The sequence below is a fragment of the Macrosteles quadrilineatus genome, unplaced genomic scaffold (assembly GCF_028750875.1).
Source record: "Macrosteles quadrilineatus isolate MER2022 unplaced genomic scaffold, UCM_ALF_1.0 Scaffold_1__1_contigs__length_201487025, whole genome shotgun sequence".
Taxonomy (NCBI): domain Eukaryota; kingdom Metazoa; phylum Arthropoda; class Insecta; order Hemiptera; family Cicadellidae; genus Macrosteles; species Macrosteles quadrilineatus.
This window is the reverse complement of record NW_026542594.1, coordinates 9,637,976-9,660,135: the sequence shown is the minus strand read 5'-3', so window position 1 is coordinate 9,660,135 and position 22,160 is coordinate 9,637,976. Positions and strand designations below refer to the sequence as shown.

The 22,160-nt window shown below is 37.5% G+C and overlaps 1 protein-coding gene across 3 annotated transcripts in view; it reads left to right on the top strand.

Moving 5' to 3' along the window:
• LOC128994430 (46 kDa FK506-binding nuclear protein) overlaps window positions 1–22,160 on the top strand; it is an 86,847-nt gene that overhangs the window by 15,430 nt on the left and 49,257 nt on the right. For all 3 annotated transcript variants that reach the window (XM_054419012.1, XM_054419003.1, XM_054418994.1), the window contains exons 3-4: window positions 3,227–3,391; window positions 13,367–13,447. In XM_054419012.1, coding sequence (XP_054274987.1) covers window positions 3,227–3,391; window positions 13,367–13,447 — 246 coding nt within the window. The remainder of the gene's footprint in view (window positions 1–3,226; window positions 3,392–13,366; window positions 13,448–22,160) is intronic.

The window sequence follows — 22,160 nt, the reverse complement described above, 5'->3', positions numbered from 1 at the left end:
ACATTGATTATATAACACCAAAACTATCAAGAACAATATTTCTCCTAAGACGCCTGGTTCATTGCTTGGAAACAAATTCTGTTAGAACTGCCTATTTTGCCTACTTTCAATCAATAATTAGATATGGATTAATTCTCTGGGGTAACTGCAGTAGAGTGGATGAAATCTTAATTCTCCAAAAAAGAGCCGTTAGGGTTATCGCTGAATCTGAACTTGATGAACATTGTAAACCTCTTTTTGTTTCAATGAAAATTCCTACTATTATTAATCTGTATATCTTTGATTTAACTGTATATGTAATAAATAACACACAAATACTAAAATTCCATGAACACAGATATAATACTAGAAATAAAAATCATACTTCCATTGACTACCACAGGCTCTCAAAATCTATAAACAGCCATGTTGTTGTAGCTCCAAAGGTTTACAATAAACTCATTGGCCTTATCTCAAAATATGATGTCAAACAATTCAAGAGAAAGTTTTATAACTGGTTATTAATAAACCCACTTTATTCACTTAATGAGTTTTTTTCTTGCCAAATTGCTTTCTAGATCGTTCTATACACTTAAATACAAATCCCACACTCTATTAATTAATAGTCTATATAAATCATTCTTCACATTAAAACTATTATTGAAAACTAATCCTCTCTTTTTTCATTAAGATATGATGTTATCAGAAATTATTTTCTATTTTATCTGTTATTGATGTTCCAGGCCAGCTTGAAGGAGAAATTGTTTGTTTAATTGTTTTGTTCTATATACTATAAAATTTAAGTTTAATTTTATATTTACATCTACTTTAATTTGCTTCATGACAATTTGTAAAATGCAATCTGACCTATCCTATTGTACTTTATTGTACCGAATGGAAATAAATATATTTGATTTGATTTGATTTGATTTGATTTGTATGAAAACAACTTTTTGCAAGCATTACCATTTTTGACCTCCACCAGGGGACGACCCATGAGGAGTAGGTACATAATCTTTAATGTAAGCAAAGGTTGATATGCACATCATTTAAAGGGTTAGTCAAGTGGAGTTCATTGCTGGAAATCACATCTCAAAAGGTTCTCCGGTTACGAAATGGCGGCTGTCCAAAGTTATTGTGGAATATACCTGCACAGCTGAAACCCGGTTATACGAGTATTTACCAATATTTAAGCCTGTGCAGGTATATTCCACTTCCACAATAACTTTGGACAGCCACCATTTTGTAATGGAAGAACCTTTTGAGACGCGATTTCCGGCAATAAACTCCACTTGACTAACCCTTTAAAATGATGTGCATATCAACCTTTGCTTACATTAAAGATTATGTACCTACTCCTCATGGGTCATCCCCTGGTTGAGGTCAAAAATGGTAATGCTTGCAAAAAGTTTTTTTCATACATATAAGTTGATGTGAAAGGTTTGAAATTTCTAACAGATTTAGTTAAAAAGATATTAAACAGTTTCCAGACTTTTTTGTCACCCTGTTTATAGATTTGTTGTAATAATTTTACAAGTTTGACATTTACTCCCAGCACTGTGAAAAAACACATATTTTTCAACTTTTTTTGTTGTATAAATTATAAACAGTTATGTTAAACCTTGAAACTCTGTAGTATAAAATTTGACAATATCTCCTTTTATTTTATTGGTTCCTCGTAAAAATATAAGCCGTTTTGGATGTGTGGTATCACAAACTAGACTATACAAAAATTGTGCACTGGCAGAAGAAGGTATATTGTCTGCGCGGAACCGGAAACTATGGAGGAGGCACATTAGGTTATCATACCTCCGAAAAAGCTTGTTCGATTTGGACGAGAGACCTATAAAATGAAAAGAAATATTGTCAAATTTTATATTACGGATTTTCAAGGTTTTACATCCCTTTTTATAATTTATACAACGAAAAAAAGTGGAAAATATTGGTATTCCTTCACAATGTTAGAGTAAATCTCAAACTTGTAAAATTATTACAACAAATATATTACAATTACAAGCTTAAAATGTTTATGGTATATGGGAGGGTTATTTACCAACACTTTTGTACAGTTTCATAATTTTAACATTAATATTCATCATTTTCTTGAAGAACCTTGTTAAAACTTTGTTATCTTGCGCTTAAAATCCCTATTCAAAGCAGCATTTTAACTATCAAATGATTGAAAGACTGACAACACGTGGTGTATAAAGAATATAATGTAATGGAGATGTGTGATAAGTTTATATTTGTCAATCGTTTTTATTCCCGGGCGTAGGGAGGGCACGACGCATGGACTAGGCAACGCTGGACGCTCAGTGTTGCCTGTTCGTTTGCCGGCGTAAGTGATTCTCGACCTTCCCTCGCATCGCGGGTCTCATATGTGGCAACAGCGCATTAATACCTACCCACCTGATTTCATGGCCCCGACTATTTAACCAATATGGGAGCTGTGCCCGCGACTGGAATACTACCCCCCCTAGCAAGTAATTTTAATTGGAGTAATTCCGTTTGATGACATAAAAGGCATGTGGAGAATATCAAACAGAATTTTGATATGTTACAGCAAGTTTGGTTGGTTAGGTTAGTTTAAAACAGTTTGACAACGAACCTTGAGTGTCCGTGACTGGAAAACTGCCCCCCTGATCTCTGACATCAACATGACGAAGGAACCTGTTTGGGGGGTGGGGGGCTAGTTGTCCGTAGGCAGTCTTCTGGCGACCCAATAATTGAATACTGTTATAACAAACTAGCTGCAAAACACTGTTCCTGACCACATTTAGTTGAAGATCAAGTTTCAAAGAATATTAGACTCAACATGATGGAACCTGTCCCCTGACCCTCTGTCTACCTGGGGACTGGCTAATAGGTTAAAGCCCAGGCCAGTCTCAGGTAGACTACAGTTGGGCCAAAACCTGTGCACACGGATGGGTCACTACTAGCCAAACTAAAACATATAGGTACCGATTATTGACAGTGCTGGGGGGTAGGGGTGAGTCAGTAGCATGACACAAATGTTTTCACAAAAGTACCCCCGCTAATCCCCTCGCCTAGACACAACCAGATCTGGTTGCACGCACAGAAACTTTGGCCGAAATATAAAATACGAAGGGCCAAGAAGTAAAACTTGTACAACCTATTGTTTTGTTTGGCTTAACCTGATTTTTTCTAGGAGCCTAGTGTAATGATTGTTATTCAACTTATGTAATCAATGGCTGCTTAAAAACTTTAAACCAGTTACCCTTTTCAGAAAGTGAAATCCTCAGTGTAATGTTGGAAACAGAAGGCTCAGAAAACTTGCTTTGCAATCTGTGTAAGGGAAAAGGAATCCTGCAAGAGTCTCTGGACCTGAATTTTATGTCTGGTGACAGATTGACATTTGAGTGTCGGGGTCATGGACGAATTCATCTCACAGGTAGGCTACATTTTATATCAGCTTCGCTATGTTTGGTGGCTTGATTTATTCAGGTAACTGATGATGAATTATGACTATTGATTTTAAAATACCCTGTTGCAGCAAACCTGCAGACTAAGCAAATTTCCATTTGCCTGAATTGATTTTAAATTAAATCTATTTAAATTAAACCTACCTAGGTTTGCTACTACAGGGAGGCTAATATATTAGTGTTTTTTAGTAAATTATTAATAGCTTAGATTAAAATAAATAATTTGGCCAAGTTTGATCAAAATATATCAACAAACAAGCAAACTACAACATTTTACACTATTCTCCATAAGAATAACATAGGAATTTTAAATTTACTGTTAGCAAATTTCCCAAATAGGGAATAAGCTATTACCGTAGGTCTCATGGTAAGATCTAGACCCGGGACCGATTTACTTTTTCATTTTTAGGTCCCCAGAGGCCAAAAACACCTTCCGTTCAAATTCATATATATACGTGTCCGTTAAAGCGATAACTCAAGCAAAAATTATCGAATTTTGATGTAATTTGATACAAACCTGTAAACCTATGTTCATTTGAACGAGTTCGCAAGCCAGCATAATTGGACTATGGGAACGGGATTTTATGGGGTAAAAATGGATTTTTCCCATTTTGACCCTAAAACACAAATTTTTAATTTCTCTCTAGACGATTTTGAAGAGCTTAAAAAAACAAATAATTTAGTATATTGAAGTGTTTTTGTATGTTGATATTGATTACAGAGAAAATACAAAAAATTGTAAATTTAAAATTCCCATGTTTTTCTTGTGGAGAATAAATTAACTGTTGTAGTTTGCTTGTTTATGGATACATTTTAATCAAATTTGGCAATTTTGTTTATTTTATACTAATCTTTCAATATTACAATAATAATAAAAAAAAAAAAAACACACCTCAATATCTTCCCTGTATCAGCAAACCTAACTAGGTACTCACTAAAATTAATGCTATTTTTAAATAGGAAATAAATCTGACAATAGGCCTATTTAGGGAATAGTTGTGTAGAAATCAAGCCGGGTAAATGGAAATTCGCTTAGTCTGCAGGTTTGCTGCGACGGGGGTTAAAAAAAAGTCTTCGTAACTAATAACTAGGGATGGGTCGATTCCATCTTCGATTCTCGATTCCACCGATTCTTGGCTTAGAGTCGGAATCAGGAATCAATCACATAAAGTCGATTCCGATTCCTTCGATTCTGCCGACTAGTTCATTAGCTTATATGGATTATTGTGCAATAAAGCTTATTGTAAGTTTGTATTTATTCTTTGATTCGTCCTCCTTAACTGTAAGAAAATGCTGATTAAGAAACTTTCCATTCTGCACTGTCATACTTGTCGTCAATAAGCGGACGAAAGACTGAGACTGAGAGACTGACTGAGACACGACGGTCGACGACTTGACATAAGCGCGGCAGCTCAGATGAGTCGAATCTGAATCTTGAATCCACCCAATCCTAAGATAAGATTCGGATTCGAGATTCGATTAACGAGATTCAAGAATCGCTGGTTGAATATGCCGACTCGCCTCACCGCCACCCACCAGCTCTATCCATCTATAATAACGTCCGTGTATCAGCACAGCGAAAGCAGTAGCAGTGTCAATCTATGCATAGCTGGAACAAAGCCAAACTCAGTCTCAAAACTTAAGGCCATGGCTTGAATTACGTCTTAGTCAAATATTAATTGTATTTTAATAGGGATAGGTCGATAACAGAATTTCTCGATTCGATACCAGTTTTGAAATATTACTCAAGATTTTCGTTACACCGATTCCTTATAAAAACTCATATTTTTTTAAGGAAGTTGCCATGGTCAATGTTTTGTTGTTCCTTTAAATTCTGAATCAGACAACCGGCTTAGTTCATGCCGGCCCAAAATTATCGTGCGCTTTCAGTTATTTATTGTATCAAAGTGTCATAAGTAAACAGAATCAGGGAACCGCTCTTGCTTTTTACGAAACGAAATAGTCGTAGACTGAAAACATCCAAATGGAGGTATCACTGGCACGGCAACTCTGCTAGAAAATCGAGATGCTGTAAAACGTTGTAATGTTGGTACCACTAGAAGAATCAACCAGCTCATTGGCTGTTGGCAATTGCAATGCCCTAGTTCCAAAGTACTATTCCCCTAGTAAATATGGCGGCCAACGTCTCAATTCTTGCATTCAGTGCTACCTTTGGTTGTAGTTCTAGTTCAGTGCTATTGACCGTACCGACTTAACCGTGAATCTTGATTGCAATAAGTATTTGTCTGTGTTCGTGTGTGTGTGTGTAGACAGACACTGACATGACAGTGAAACTAGACGCAGATAGCACCGACAATTTAGATTTAGACAAAACGATTTCCGATCAACGCTCGACTGTGGATTGAATTAATGCATACTATTTAATATGTTATTTAAAATTTTTTTAACAGAGTATACTAACTGGATCGATCAACAAATTTAAAATTAACAAGTGTACCTACAACCATGGACTAGACACGTAAAGCGAGCTTCATAATTTACAATGGGATGTGAAGGCTACTAACTTGTGTTGTTTAACTTAGTCTATGGTTCAACCAGCTTACATGGAAAATAAAACAACCGTTTACAACCCTATTTCGTTTGCTTTAAATAAAATTTTACTTAAGAAAAAGTAAAACCCCTTTTTCTTTAGTAAAATTTTATTTAGGCTATAGCCTATTTTTGTCTTGGTAAAAAGTAGGCCTACCGACACCGCGACACCATTTTTTTTTGTCACACCATCGGTACTTTCGTCTTGAGCTTACTCAAAATTTAGCTATATTTCAACATTTGTGATGTTTTTCTTTTTCCTTTACTAATTTAAAATAACATACCATTTCTTAACGCACATTTTTGGCCTTGGACGACATGGTTTTGGCGTTGGTATGGCGCAATTAAGTAGGTGCCTATTACCTAACATAAAGTGATGTTATGGTTGAGGATGTTAAATTGGTTGAAATTAAAAAAATATTTTAATTTTAGGCTATGGAGGTTGAGATTTCTTTATTTCTTGATTTACGGCAGGGAAGTCCGTTCTACAGTAAATGACAGATCATTATTTAACTTTTCAAAATACAGAATTTTAACAGAAAATTTAAAAACCACCAAATTAAAAATATTGCTATACAAGGCCTGGGTCATGAGTGGTACATTATTAATGGTAGAGGGAAAAGGAAACGGTGATATAAAGTAAACACAATCATATAACTTTTTATTTTTGATTACATAAATTATAGTTTTTGTAGGCTTACATTTTATTATACCATAGACTAAATACTTACATAACATGCTGTCTTAAGTTGATTTCAAACTCAATTGAACTTAACAACTCTTTGATTTGAACCTAAAAATCACTATTAGCACACCCCTAGCTGTAAGTTAGTGTAGGGTTATGCTTTTATATCAACATTAATCTTGATTCATAATTTCAATTCTTTTATGTTAAATTTTTCTCGACAATATTAGGAGGTCAAGATAATGGTTATTTCGGTAGGCTATATATTTTCTTAACTTAATTTGTTCTGTGGATATGTTAAAGTACTTATCTCCATCACCCAATCATGACAATGTACTAGGCCTACTTGGGAATAATAGTTTTTTGTGCTGTAATTTATGTAAGGGTTCTATGCTTTTATATCCAGTAATCAAATTTAATTATAGAGTTTAAAAAAGTCATAAATTATTTGAATAATATACTTTTTAGTGAGTTGGGAAAATCTGGAAAAATTTTTTTACCATATTCAATTGGGCTACTTCTATGGTATTTTACTCATTAGGACTTTTTTTTCTTATTAGGTATCGGTGGAATCGGAATCGAGAATCAACAGAAAAAGAGGAATCAACCCATCCCTAATAACTGTACAAAAACTCCTTAACATACCAAATTATTAGTTTTTTTAAGCTCTTTGTAATGGTCTAGAAAGAAATCTGGAAATTTTTTGTTTTGAGGGTCAAAAATGAGAAAACTTAATTTTTACTCCATAAAATCTCCCATAAAAATCCCGTTCCCATGGTCTAATCATGCTGGTTTGCGAACTCACTCAAGTTTATCCCACCTTACACCTTCAATCCAAAAATTACTCAAGTTATCACGTTCACAGACACAATTGGCGTTTTTGGCCTCTGGGGATATCAAAATGAAAAAGTAAATCTGTCCCGGGCCTAGGTCTTACCGTGCCACCTATGGTAATAGCATTGACTATTGGATACAGAAGAAGACATCCCATCTATATGGATCAGCTGTCGCCAATTTTTTACCAAAAACTAATGTAGTTGTGTGAGCTAGTCACAGATTGCACTAGTGTCTAACACTATTTTGTACCTTATTTTTTGTTAGAGACATATTAACTGGGTCATAAAAGTTGCTATAGCTCATAATGTAGAAACCATCGTGTAATTGGCAGAAATCAGTAATTTAGATAAGCACAATCTGTAGGTGGCTCACATCAACTAGGACAAATTTGATCAAAAACCTGGCGAGAACTTTAACATGGGAATGGAATGTCTGGTTGTATTAATAGTCAAAGGTAATAGCTACTTCCCTTTTAGTCCACTGTCAAATGTACACCCGTGTGCTCCTTGATGAAGCAGGTGTGGGAGTAGTCTTAATCTCTTCGTTTGACCTTTGAGAAATACAATTTCGATGGTGGCAATATTGAAAATGATGCGTTTGAACGCTGTGGGTAAAAACAAAATGGCCGCCATTTAAAATGTTTAAAGTCAAATTCCATGAAAACCAGCTAATAAAACAAAATTTTGCAACACATTATTTAAAGTCCTTTTTATTACAAATCGAATGACACTTTATTTGCGAAAATCGGATAATAAATGAAAAAGTTATGTAACTTTTATTATTAATGGTAATTATCAAAATGGCAGTCATTTTGAAATGACAAAGTTAAATTCCATAGAAACTAGTGACAAAAACATAATAAAAGTTACATAACTTTTTTATTTATTATCCGATTTTCACAAATAAAGTGTCGTTCGATTTGTAATGAAAAGGACTTTACATATTGTGTTTCAAAGTTTTGTTTTTAATTCTGGTTTTCATGAAATTTGACTATAAAGAATTTTAATGGCCGCCATTTTGAAATTCGATGAGCCTGATCAAAGATTTTTTCGGTGCATGTTTATAGTTGTAGACTTAAAGTTTATACCAAGTTTCATAAAAATATCTCTAAGGGCTTTTGAGTTATGAATTATTTTCAAAAAATACAAAATGGCGGAATTCGGCTTAACTAAGCCGAAATCGAAACAATGTTATACTACATTTTCGAGTTATTTTTGCACATAGAATCTGAATCTGCATAGCCCATCACGCTTTACTGAAACACCCTTTATTACTTTTTGAAATATTTAACTGTCCTGGGACATTACATCCACCCTGATTAATTTTATTGATGAAAAATATAAAATTATGTTTTATGAAAGAATGGTTGATCCTACATAAAAACTGTAATAACCTTTTTTGTGCAGATTTAAAATAGCTACATTTTGGTATCAAAAATTTTTTCATAACTCTAACGGTTACTGATATAAGTAAGAAAACAAGTTTGTGATGGCGGCCATTTTGTTTTTTACCCACAGCGTTCAAACGCACCATTTTCAAGAGTGCCACCATCGAAATTGTATTTCTCCAAGGTCACACGAAGAGATTAAGACTACTCCCACACCTGCCTCATTAAGGAGCACACGGGAGCCTGTATATGTACATTTGACAGGGGACTATTTAGGGAAATTCGCTATTATACAGAAGTCATTCAGAACTTTGTAACTTTTGTTGACCAAGGAAAATTGACATTTCATATTGCATGTTTGTTGGAATAAAGTCTTTGATTTTGAATAAAACAATCATACAACTTATTTGATGTATTTCCCAGTGACAAGAACTAGAATATTTGATTATTGAATGTTTGTTACCTTATAGCCTTTGTTCTTGTAGAAAGATGTTAAGATCCTCCAATATATTTCGCCACAGTGTGTGGCATCATCAGGGAGACAAAAAGAAACTATTTACACATTTTATACATAGTTTATATACACATCACAAGATCGTACGCTTACGTCGCGGCGACTTCGCGGGCGCGGACGCGCGACGGACATCTGTAGGGGATCACACTAGTACCGTCACCGTCTTTGTTCACTGACCTACTGCTGAGAAGGGTTGGTTTTGCGGGTTGAGAGTCTATGCTTTGTTGGGGTGGGAAACTTTCACTATTGCGGGGTTGCCAAATCGTTCGTAAATTTACATTGTTGCCGGTTGGTGCTGTATTTTCTATGTCGTAAATGGTTTCAAAAATGACTGAACTGTTGTATTCTTCTTTTTTATTAAGTACAGTCCAACCTCAGTATAACGAATCTGAAGGGACCGAACTGAATATTCGTTATATCAAGGATTTCGTTTAAACGAGGTTCGTTATATAGCAGGTTATGTTTGCAGGAATTTCGCTAAGTCAAGGTTCAGAACCAGCGTCGGTCAATATAGGTCGGGATTAGACATCATTAAAACACAATTAAAGTACAGTAGCATATGCTACAATACTTTGCAGTACAGTGTTTACATTGTACAGTAGAACCTAAATTATCCGGCATAAAAAAGGGGAGGGATCTTGAATATTGCGCAATCATGAAAATGGCATTGACCTTGGTACAGGTTAAAAACTGTAAGTTTAAAATCACAGCTTGTTCTAACCCTCCTAAAACCTAGCCAAACACTGTATTGCGTAGTCATAAACCATGTAAAGAACAAAACAAAACAGTAGTAGAAAGTTTTGTAAGCTACTGATCGTGATAGGCCGGTAGGCTACTTACAGTACAGTACTGATTTATCACAACAGAGGAATGTCAATAATAATCATTAACTATAGCATTGGTGTTGCTAGTTGAAACAAATCGTATTGAAAAGAATAAATTATTAGATAAGTCATTATAAAAGTGTATAATCATAGCCAACTTAGATAATAAAAACTCTCGAAAAAGGAATGTTAAAATAACAATGTTGCTATTCTTTCTCTTTGGTTTTGTTTTTATATTCTTTCTTAGGTTTCTCTTTATCCAAAAATTATACAATTCACCATAGCTACTTATCGCCCAATCACAGCTTACTAAACATTACGTCGTCATCAGTCTTCAGTGAATGAAATCAGTTCTCAGTTGCAACATAACTGCGCGCAGCGACAGCAGACAGAAGAGTGTAAAACGGAGCAGACGAATGTTAGCGCAAGCGATGACGTCACCTATCCATTTCATTTGATAAAGAAACAGATTTTTCAAAAACAATAATGGGGTGGGGGATTTGTTATATCGAGGGAAAGACATAGACAATTCGTTATGCAGAGGTTAAATTCGCAATGTAGAGGTTCTGACAATGATAAATTCGCTATATTGAGGTGTCTTATTTTAGCCAAAATCGCGAAAAATTCGTTAAATCAAGGTCGTTGTTATGGTCTGTTCGTTATGTAGAGGTAAATATACATTGTGTCTTATGGAGAGTTCTAGGGGATTTAAAAAAAATCGTTATATCAAGGAATTCGTTGTATCGAGGTTCGTTATATCAAGGTTAGACTGTAGGTTGTCTGGTCCATTTTTGTTGACGTGTTTGTAAATTTGGTAGCTCTCTTGTACTTTAGCTATTGTTTTGGAAAGAGTGTAGTTTAGTACTGTCAATGAATCAGGGAATGTTATTTTGTGGGTAGGATTTTGTTTAAGATGCTTGGCCACTATTGAGGTTGGATTATTATGATGGGCAGTGTTGTGCTCTTTGAAACGCTTATCAAAAGTTCTGTTGGTATATCCTATGTATTGTTTATCACAGGGAGAGCATGTGATTTTGTATACGCCTTTTTGCTCCTCTATCGATTGGTCTGTGGTGACATTTAAATTATAGTTTGGTACCGGGTTGGTTTTAACTTTGTATTCTGGATTGTATCCTGTTTTTTTGAATATTCTTCCAATCTTTTCTGTGGTTTTGTCGATGTATTGGATGGATACATATTTCGGTTTTGTGGGTCCAGTATCAATGGTGTTATTGGATGTGATAGGTTGTTCTCTATTTATTTTCTTTTTCATTCTGTTGATTATCGTGTCAACTATTGTATCCGTTGTTTTTGGCAATGTTTTGAATTATGTTTTTTTCTTTATTGTATTCATCCTGGTTTAGGTTGTAGTTCAGGAGTCTATAAACTAAGGAACGGAAAACTGCCAGCTTTTGGTTGTATGGGTGGTTAGAATCTGCAGGAATTACAAGGTCAGTCTGTGTGGGTTTTCTGTAGATTCCAAATTGTAGGCTTGAATTATTTTTGAATATCTTAAGGTCCAGGTGGTTTGTGGATTTATTATTTTCTGTTTCCATTTTAAATTTAATATTGGTGTGTATTTTGTTGAGGTAGTTGAGGACAAGGGTAGCTTGACGTTGGTTACAATAAAGAATTATGAAGGCGTCATCCACATATCTTGCATAGAATTTAATTTTGTGTTAAAGAAGGGGTTGTCGAGAGACAGTATGTGCTTTTCTTCAAAATGCTGCATGTATAGTTCAGCCAATGTGGTGGATAAAGGACCTCCCATTGGTAATCCTTTTGAGTCATAATATGTAATATGTGTCATAATATGGGCAAAACCAACCCTTCTCAGCAGTAGGTCAGTGAACAAAGACGGTGACGGTACTAGTGTGATCCCCTACCCGCGCTCGCGTTCGCGAAGTCGCCGCGACGTAAGCGTACGATCTTGTGATGTGTATATAAACTATGTATAAAATGTGTAAATAGTTCTTTTCGTCTCCCTGATGATGCCACACACTGTGGCAAAATATATTGGAGGATCTTAACATCTTTCTACAAGAACAAAGGCTATAAGGTAACAAACGTTCAATAATCAAAAAAATCATACAACTGTAGTGTTATCTTATGGTGGATTTATTGAAATTGATCAGAAGTACTTGAGTGTATCAAGAATCTAGGATATTTGGGCCAAATGGGAATCGCCACATTACTATTCCTAAAGTAAAGTAAATCCATCAAATTTCGGACACCTACCAAATATTGTACAGTTAGTTAAACTTTGAACAAGAATAATAAGATTAATTGCTGATATTAATCTATGGAACAAACGTCCTGGCATTTTTGATTCAGCGAGAAACCGCTGCTATGTACCATAGTGGCAGCATTCCTTTTTCTGGTCTAAAAGAAGTAGGTTACTGGAGATCATATCATACATTTGACAGTTCCTCCGATTAATATTGTTAAATGGCCTGTGTATGAGACCAACCAACGTAATTTTATTTGTCACCGGAAGAGGAAACTAGACTGGATGTGTTTGGATACAAGAACTGGCCAAATATAAATTTCCAGTAACTAAAGAACAACCTTACTATGGATAAGAATCTATTACTTTCACCAGCAGGGTGTCAAATGTAGATGTAGAAGGGGGTTGAATTTAAAATTAATTTAAAAAATCATGAAAATCTGTCAAGTGGTTTATTCAGAGTCTTGAAATAAAAAACTTGTTACGTTATAATAGTATAGATTGTTTTTTTAAATCACATATGTTTTTAAATAATTTTTTAGTCACTCATGGTGAAAATAATTGATAGTAAGGTTTTTACTTGATCAAGACCCTTAGGTGGATGGTATTTGGTGGACTTACCGTGCTACAAGTTAGCCTATTATAATGCCAAGGAGCCAATGTATACTTTTAGATGTCATTAAAGGCTTAAAGAGCTCATAATGAGCGCAAGAAGATGTGATAGCTTAGCTTTATTTCTTATATTAGTGGCATTTAAGTTAAGTTCCAGATAACTTATTTTTATTTAATATTTAACTTAAATGATTTGTACATTATGCCTAAATTTAAAGATTGGTCAACTGATGATGGATATGTTTCAATCCCTAATACACTCAGTTCATGTAATTAAAATAGGTAATACAATTCTCACCTTTTCACAGGATATTTGTTGCCTGAAGAGGATGACATCTCTGGAATGCTAGGCGATGAAGAAGAATCAGAAGAAGAAGAAGAGGAAACCGGTATGTTGATTAACTTTTTTTAAATCTAAGATTTACCACAGAAATTAACGTTTACAACTTGATTATCTCTTATCTAAAGGAAATACACTATTCATTTTTTGGCACATTATCTCTTTGTGGCCAACCAAAATAAATACGGAGGCTGTTCAGAAAGTAAAGAACGTTTTGGAATAAAATAAAAAGTTTTACAAGAAAAAAAACAAGTTTGTACATGTTTGAAGTACAGTCCACCCTCGGTATAACGAATCTGAAGGGACCGAACTGAATATTCGTTATACCAAGGATTTCGTTAAAATGAGGTTTGTTATATAGAGGTTAGGTTTGCAGGAATTTCGCTAAGTCGAGGTTCAGAACCAGCATCAGTCTATATAGGTTGGGATTGGACCTCATTAAAACACAATTAAAGTAGCATAGGCTACAATACTTTACAGTGTACAGTGTTTACATTGTAAAGTAGAATCTCGATTATCCGGGATACTAAAGGGGAGGGAACTTTAATATTGCGCAATCATGACATTTATAGTCATTGACCTTGGTACAGGCTACAAACTTTCAAATATCTGGTTTTACAATACCTTTATCAGTTCCAAAAGTAACTTTCGTCAACGTGTGTTACATGTTTCGGCGAGCTGCCATTGTCAAACACTTCAATACAGGAAGATGTAGATCCGTTTGAATAGCTTCGTTTTCACAACACATTACACGACATACAACATTATACACGACACGTACGACATAAAAACAATAAAAATGTAGTTTGATAGGCCTATCATGAATACGCAACATTGCCGGTACACGAGCGGAAACAGACTGTCGGTGGAGGGTTCAAGTCAGCGCTATCTGGTTGAATTATCTTCGTTATCTGTTGTGGTCAGCTGATCAGATTTGTTTCCTTGTTGTAGTAGCGTGTTAAAAATTATATTTGACTTAAACTAAAACTGGAGTTTGTCATTCAGGATATGGTTGTTGGAATCCAGATTTTTTATTGATTTGTATATTTCAAACTCCTCCAAGACGTCCATTTTATTTCCCTTTTGACAGTAATGTAGTATTTGCAGACCGGTGTTAATGTCATTCATATCGTGATTACAGTCAATAAGGTGTTGGGCAAATGTTGATTTTTGTGTGTCTGTTCTCGGGTCTGGGCGGTGTTCTTTATAGCGGGTTTACATTGGACCCGTTTGTCCAATGTAAAAGCTCGGGCATTCGGCACAATTTATTTAATAAATTCCTGTTGAACTGGATCTATCGGTTTTGTTGTTATGGATATTGTCCTTTAAGATATTATTTACTTTGTTACTTGTTCTAAAAGATAAGGTGATGTTGTTGTGTTTTAGATGTCTCTTGAGGTTGTACTGGATGTTTTCATTGAATTCAACACAGACATATTTTTTATCAGGTTGACGGGGTTTTGCTTCGTTTTTCCGTTTGAGCTGGTTGCCGATGAGTTTATCAATTAAACCATCTTGGTATCCATTTGAAGCGGCAATAAATTTGATAGTTTCCAATTCTATCTTGTAATTCTCAGTATTTAGAGGGACATTTAACAATCTGTGAATCATACTATTGTAAGCAGCTATTTTTTGTGAGCAAGGGTGGTAGGAAGTTGCATGAATCGTTTGTGTTGAAGTAGTGGGTTTGCGATAGATGTTGTATGATAATTTTTTGTCTTCAGTTTTTTCTAATGTTAAATCTAAAAAGTTTATCTTGTTTGATTTTTCTACCTCAAGTGTGAATTTCAATTTAGGTGCGATGCCGTTCAAGTAGTTTTGGAGTAGTTCTAATTGCCTGGCATTGCCGTTGAATACTACTAGAGTGTCATCAACGTATCTGAAATAAGATACTATTTTCCCTTTATATTTATTTTGATCTGAAAATATGTATTCTTTTTCGATGTGATTTAGATAAAGGTCAGCTAGTATGCCTGATAACGTGGAACCCATTGCAAGGCCATCTGTTTGGGTGTTATCGTTGAACGATAATCGTAGAGAGACTGCTTAGCATTGTTTTCAATGGCACCGTTGTCACTGACGCGACTGACGCAGTCGTAGACGGCTATCGTACGGGTCTGCTCCTGGAGCAGTCAGAGTCCCAGTCGTTGGACGATTTTTGAGGAATTTATAGATTTTTGTTGCCATTATACGTTATTTTCATCATCACTTATCTCAGTTATGAGTTAATTTAACTCCTTATAATAAAATACAATACAATAATAAGTCATGTTTTAGTTTTTACCACTCAGGGTGTCTAGTAGTCGGGAAAATCGGGAAAGTCGGGAATTAGTATTGAATTTCAAAATGGTCTTGAAAAGTCGGGATTTAGTCTTAAATTTGATTTCAAAGTCGGGAATTTTTATGATTTTGCCGCGATCGTCGTCTTCCGTTTACGTAACCGCAAAACCCAATGATGATTGTCGAGAAATGTTTACGATTTTGCCGCGATAATGGACAACGACGATGCGTTTCCGAAACCACGGGAAACGACGATGACCTTTCCGTGATCGCGGGAAATGACGATGAAGTTTCTGTGACCGCGGGAGACGACGATGATGTCTACACGGCCGCGGGAAATGTTCATGATTTTGCCGCGATAGAGGACGACGACGATAACCTTTCCGTGACCGCTGGGGACGACGATAACGTTACCAAGACCGCGGAAGACGACGATTACGATTCCGTGACCACGAGAGACGACGATGACGTTTCCGTGACAGCAGGAGACGACGATAATATCTGCTCGGCCGCGGGAAATGTTCATGATTTTGTCGCGATCGCCGATGACGACGATGACGTTTCCGTGACCGCGGGAGATGACGTTGAAGTTTCCGTGACCGCGGGAGACGATGATGTCTACACGGCCACGGTAAATGTTCATGATTTTGCCGTGATCGTGGACCTTGACGATAACGTTTCCGTGACCGCGGGAGATGACGGTGATGTCTAAACAGCCGTGGGAAATGTTCATGATTTAGCCGCGATCCCGGATGATGACGTTTCCGTGACCGCGGAAGACGACGATGATGTCAACACGGCCGCGGGAAATGTTCATCATTTTGCAGTGATTGCGGACGTTGACGATAACGTTTCCGTGACCGCGGGAGATGACGATGATGTTTCCGTGACCGCGGGAGATGATGGTGATGTCTAAACAGCCGCGGGAAATAATCATGAATTTACCGCGATCCTGGACGACGACGATGACGTTTCCGTGACCGCGGGAGACGACGATGATGTCAACACGGCCGCGGGAAATGTTCATGATTTAGCCGCGATCCCGGATGATGACGTTTCCGTGACCGCGGGAGACGACGATGATGTCAACACGGCCGCGGGAAATGTTCATCATTTTGCAGTGATTGCGGACGTCGACGATAACGTTTCCGTGACCGCGGGAGATGACGATGACCTTTCCGTGACCGCGGGAGATGACGATGACGTTTCCGTGACCGCGGGAGATGACGATGACGTTTCCGTGACCGCGGGAGATGACAATGAGGTTTCCGTGACCGCGGGAGATGACGATGACGTTTTCGTGACCGCGGGAGATGATGTTGAAGTTTCCGTGACCGCGGGAGATGACGATGACGTTCGTGACCGCGGGAGATGATGGTGATGTCTAAACAGCCGCGGGAAATAATCATGAATTTACCGCGATACCGGACGACGACGATGACGTTTCTGTGACCGCGGGAGACGCCGATGTCTACACGGCCGCGGGAAATGTTCATCATTTTGCCGTGATTGCGGACGTCGACGATAACGTTTCCGTGACCGCGGGAGATGATGATGACGTTTCCGTGACCGCGGAAGATGACGTTTCCGTGACCGCGGGAGTCGACGATGATACCTGCTCGGCCGCGGGAAATATTCATGATTTTGTCGCGATCGCGGACAACGACGATTACGTTTCCGTGAATGCGGGAGATGACGATGAAGTTTCCGTGACCGCGGGAGATGACGATGAAGTTTCCGTGACCGCGGGAGATGACGATGAAGTTTCCGTGACCGCGGGAGATGGCGATGAAGTTTCCGTGACCGCGGGAGACGACGATGATGTATACACGGCTGCGGGAAATGTTCATGATTTTGCCGTGATCGCGGACGACGACGATCACGTTTCTGTAACGGCTGCAGTCAATGATGATGTCTAAACGTACAGTACACGGAAGATTTCATGATTAAAAAAACCAAATTTGCTAGTTATAATTTTTTATTGCTGCATTATTTCTTTACTTGAAAACACCACATTGTCATAATACTACTTTATGACAAAGACGATGAGTTGGTGTAGTATTATTTAGAAAATTTGGTTAAGCTATAAAAATTGGTATCGGTATCAAGAATCGAGAATCGATACATTTTGGTATCAACACCCACTAATTGTGGAAAAAACTAGTCTTGAAAAATCTGGAATTAGTCTTGAAAAGTCTTGAATTAGTCTTGAATTTTATAATGGAAATAAACTAGACACCCTGACCACTGTAATATAAAAATGTAATATACTTTGAATTATTGCTTTTTACGTCAATTTGTTACTGAGATATTAAAAGTGCTAAATCTATTGATATTTTCATAAAAACACATGTTTGTGATCCTTGTTGCAGCAAACCTGTGTACTCAGCCCCAATGTTATTCGTATGGAGAATAATTAACATGTTATACATCGCTTTATTGTTAACAAGTTTAGTGCTGATGACGGGAATTCCCGATATTGCTTAGGATTGAAATAAATGCAAATATCATGTTTAAACATGTCAACCGCACTATTGATGTTAATGGATTTTTATAATACTAGGTAACTGGTTTTGTGTGGTAGTAAGACACACATAAAAATGCATTGGAAACTCCCTGAGTACGCAGGTTTGCTGCAACTGGGGAATTAATATATTTATATTTTTAACATGTTTTCTTCTAAAAAAAACTAGCATTCTAATAGTTTATTAGCTAAATACAAAATGTAATGAGTATAAATAAACTATCCTACCTTAACGTAAGAGCAAACTTCTCATCTCCTGTGATTGGAGAGGGAATGTAGTTTGAAGACTTCTGAGGATCCTCATTGATCAAACTAGACAAAAACTTAAACTGACATTTTGAAAGTCAGAAAACATTCTCTCATCAGCTTGCAAATGATTGTTTCTTAATATTTTGAAGTAGATCCATCCCTCTTCTGTTCATTTTGTAACTATACTATGTGTGCTAAGTTGTGGAACACTCATCATTTCCAAATTTCCTACTCTTCTAGATCTTCAACAAAAAATAGAATAGTATTTTCTTTAAACTCATCCATTACTAGGGATGGACGGGATTGAATTTTTAGTTCGGGACGGGACGGGATTTTTATTTTCTTCCCGATTTTCGGGACGGGACGGTCACGGCATGATCGTCAGTCTGACTCACGGTAACGGCGTGATCGTCGGTATGAATCCGCGGTCATAAGATGATCGTCGTTATGACTCGCGATCACGGCATGATCGTTGGTATGACTCCGCGGTCACGGGGTAATCGTCGGTATGACTCGCGATCACGGCATGATCGTCGGTATGACTCTGCGGTCACGGCACGATCGTCGGTATGACTCCACGGTCACAGCCTGATTGTCGGTATGACTCGCGGTCTCGGCATGAGCGTCGGTATGACTCCGCGGCCACGGGGTGACTGCGGCGTGACTCGCGATCACGGCACGATCGTTGGTATGACTCCGCGGTCACGGGGTGATCATCGGCATGATTCGCGATCACGGCACGATCGTTGGAATGACTCCGAGGTCACGGCGTAATCGTCGGTATGACTCACGATCACGGCATGATCGTCAGTATGACACCCCCATCATGGCATGATCGTCGGTATGAATCCGCGGTCAGGGGTGATCGTCGGCATGACTCGCGATCACGGCACGATGGTTGGTATGACTCCGTGGTCACAGGGTAATCGTCGATATGACTCGCGATCACGGCATGATCGTCGGTATGACTCCGCTGTCACGGCACGATCGTCGGCATGACTCCGCAATCACGGGGTAATCGTCGGAATGACTCGCAATCATGGCATGATCGACGGAATGACTCGCGATCATGGCATGATCGACGGTATGACTCCGCTGTCACGGCACGATCGTCGGTATGACTCACGGTCACGGCGTTATCGTCGGCAGTGTTGCCAGATTCGCCGGCGAAAATTATCGTACAAGCAGGCCAAAATTATCGTTTTTGGGGCAAAATTATCGTACACACAATTTTATTTTATAATAAAATTGTAATAATGTGAAACAAGCAAGTCGATGATGGAATGGCCGAAATTTTACTCTATTTGTCTCTGCCACCCACCGTTTTTGCTCTACTAGCCTACCACTGAGCTAGAAAAATGAAACATATCAATTCTACCGGAGGCAGCACACTATCACACACACACACACACACACACGGAATCTGCATCTCTGCTAGAAAAAAATTGAAACGCTGTAAAATGATGGTATTTTCGTTCTCAACTGGAAAAAATCATCCAGCTCATTGCTTTATTTCATTCCACTACTGCCAATGTACTGAGACAGGGTTGCCACCAGCCATGAAAACCTTGAAAAGCGTGAATTATGCGTGAATTTAGGTGACCATGAAAAAGTGTGTGAATTATGCGTGAATTTCGTCATTGGACCATGAATTCTCAAAATCATTATTAATAATTCAGCCAAAACCCCTAAATGTGCTGAATCAAATACTCCGTATTAAAACCATTCTCGAAATGAACACCGAGATAAAACGTCAAAGTGGGAGTGTCGAGATAAAAAGTTTTGTTGCCATGCCACGAACAGAAACGATTGCGTAGTTTATTCAAGGTCAAATCCGATCGTAACCGACGTCAGCCGAGTAGTCTAGAGATGGGAATTATCGTTGTTTTCCGGCAACGGTTATAACGATAACGCAGCTGCCCAATAACGTGTTGCGGCAACCTGTTATTTCAATAACGATTGCCAACTCGTTGCCGCTATAAACCGTTGTCTTGTACGCCGGTCGCCGGTCGGTGTTGCGGCGTTCAGTTATCGTTGTCGGTTGATCAGTTCGGAGTTCAGTTTTCAGTTGTAGTCGGGAGTCGGGCGTTGCCGCGTTGTCCAGACAGGATGCGTTATTCTAGTTCGTTTCAGAAGTTATCGTTGCTCTGGTAGCGTTGCGGCAACGGCACTAATGGCAATGCATGTTTCCGTTGTCCGCGCGGCTTTCCTGCAACATTGTGTAGATAGATACGTTATTATAATAACAGGGAGTTCTCCGCAACGTGTTGCCGCGATAACGTTGCCGTGGCCGCAACACTGTTATTCATCCTGTTATGTTATAACGCCCATCTCTACCGAGTGCCGATCTACCGATAAAATCGATGCTTTCGGAGCTAAAACATCGATCACATCGATGTTTATTCCGAGTTTCTCGTCTGTTCTCTGCACTGTAACAGCCAATTAACCTAAAACCAATACAATTCAGTTACGGAAAACATCAATATTTCATTACTTTTGTTGGCCTAAAAGACCGATGTAACAAACCAAATCATCGGTTCGGTAATCTACCATCGATGTAAACAAACAACTTCGAACATCGATAGAAAAGACATCGATGTTTCGAAAACATCGACAATCGGAATTGATGCTCGCTCTCACTCATTGCATTGACTCATTCTCTACTCTCTCCTCTAGTGTTCGTGTGGAAGGAAATACAGAGTAACCATAACCTAAAAGTTTTAAACTGATCTGAAACTTGTCAAACTTTTGAAGTAGTGGTGGACACTGGACAGTAAGATCACTTTTTGCACTCGTGATTCCGTTTTGTGCTTCTTATAATTGATTACCCAACACTCAGTGGAACAAGTGTTCAGATTAAATATTTTTTATTACTGATATATCATACTTCCGATACTTTACAACGTTAAAATAAGAAGTACCTTCACCTTGCCTTGCCATAAAGGTCAAAATGGCTTACGCCGGCTGGAACCGTCTTCTGTGTTTGTTTGGTCAAATATGTCGTAATTTCAAACTACTGTCAGTGTTGAATAAATGTGTTACGTTACAACGGGAGTTTAAGTTTATTTATTTAGGCCTAAGTTGCAAGAAGTCAATGTTGTGCTGAAAAATGGTGATTTCGTTCTGAGGAAGGTAAATGTAAATGTTTTGTTGGAAGCATAACTAGGTGTTTTCAGTCAATAATGAGACTAATGAGATATTCATGAATGACTGATGAGATATATAATACTAACTAATGAGATGTAAATTTAATTAAATAATTGTTTTAACTGTGATTTAAACCTGTGTAGGCAAATAATAATATATAAACTGATCCAGTCGGAAGAAACATCCTCCTAACTAAGTTTATTTTAACCTTTTCTGTAGGGGAATGTAATTAATTATTTTTTTATTAGGCCTACTTAATGTAAGTTAGCCTATGTCTAAACTTACATACATTCCATAACTTTTGTTTCGTTCTTAGCTTTAACTAAATATTTATTTACATAATCTTACCTTTTTAGAGTGTTTTTATCAGTCAGTCGGTAACCTTTAATCTTCTCAATAAATAAAAGTTGGTTCAGGCCTAACTTAGCCTAGATTCAGCTTTGGATTACAATGTAGGCTAGCCTACTGTGTTACAGTATAAAGTAATAGATTGCATGCGCGTTTTAGTAGGCCTAGATATGGTCCATTACTAAGGTAACCGTTTCTTGGATCATGTTCTTAA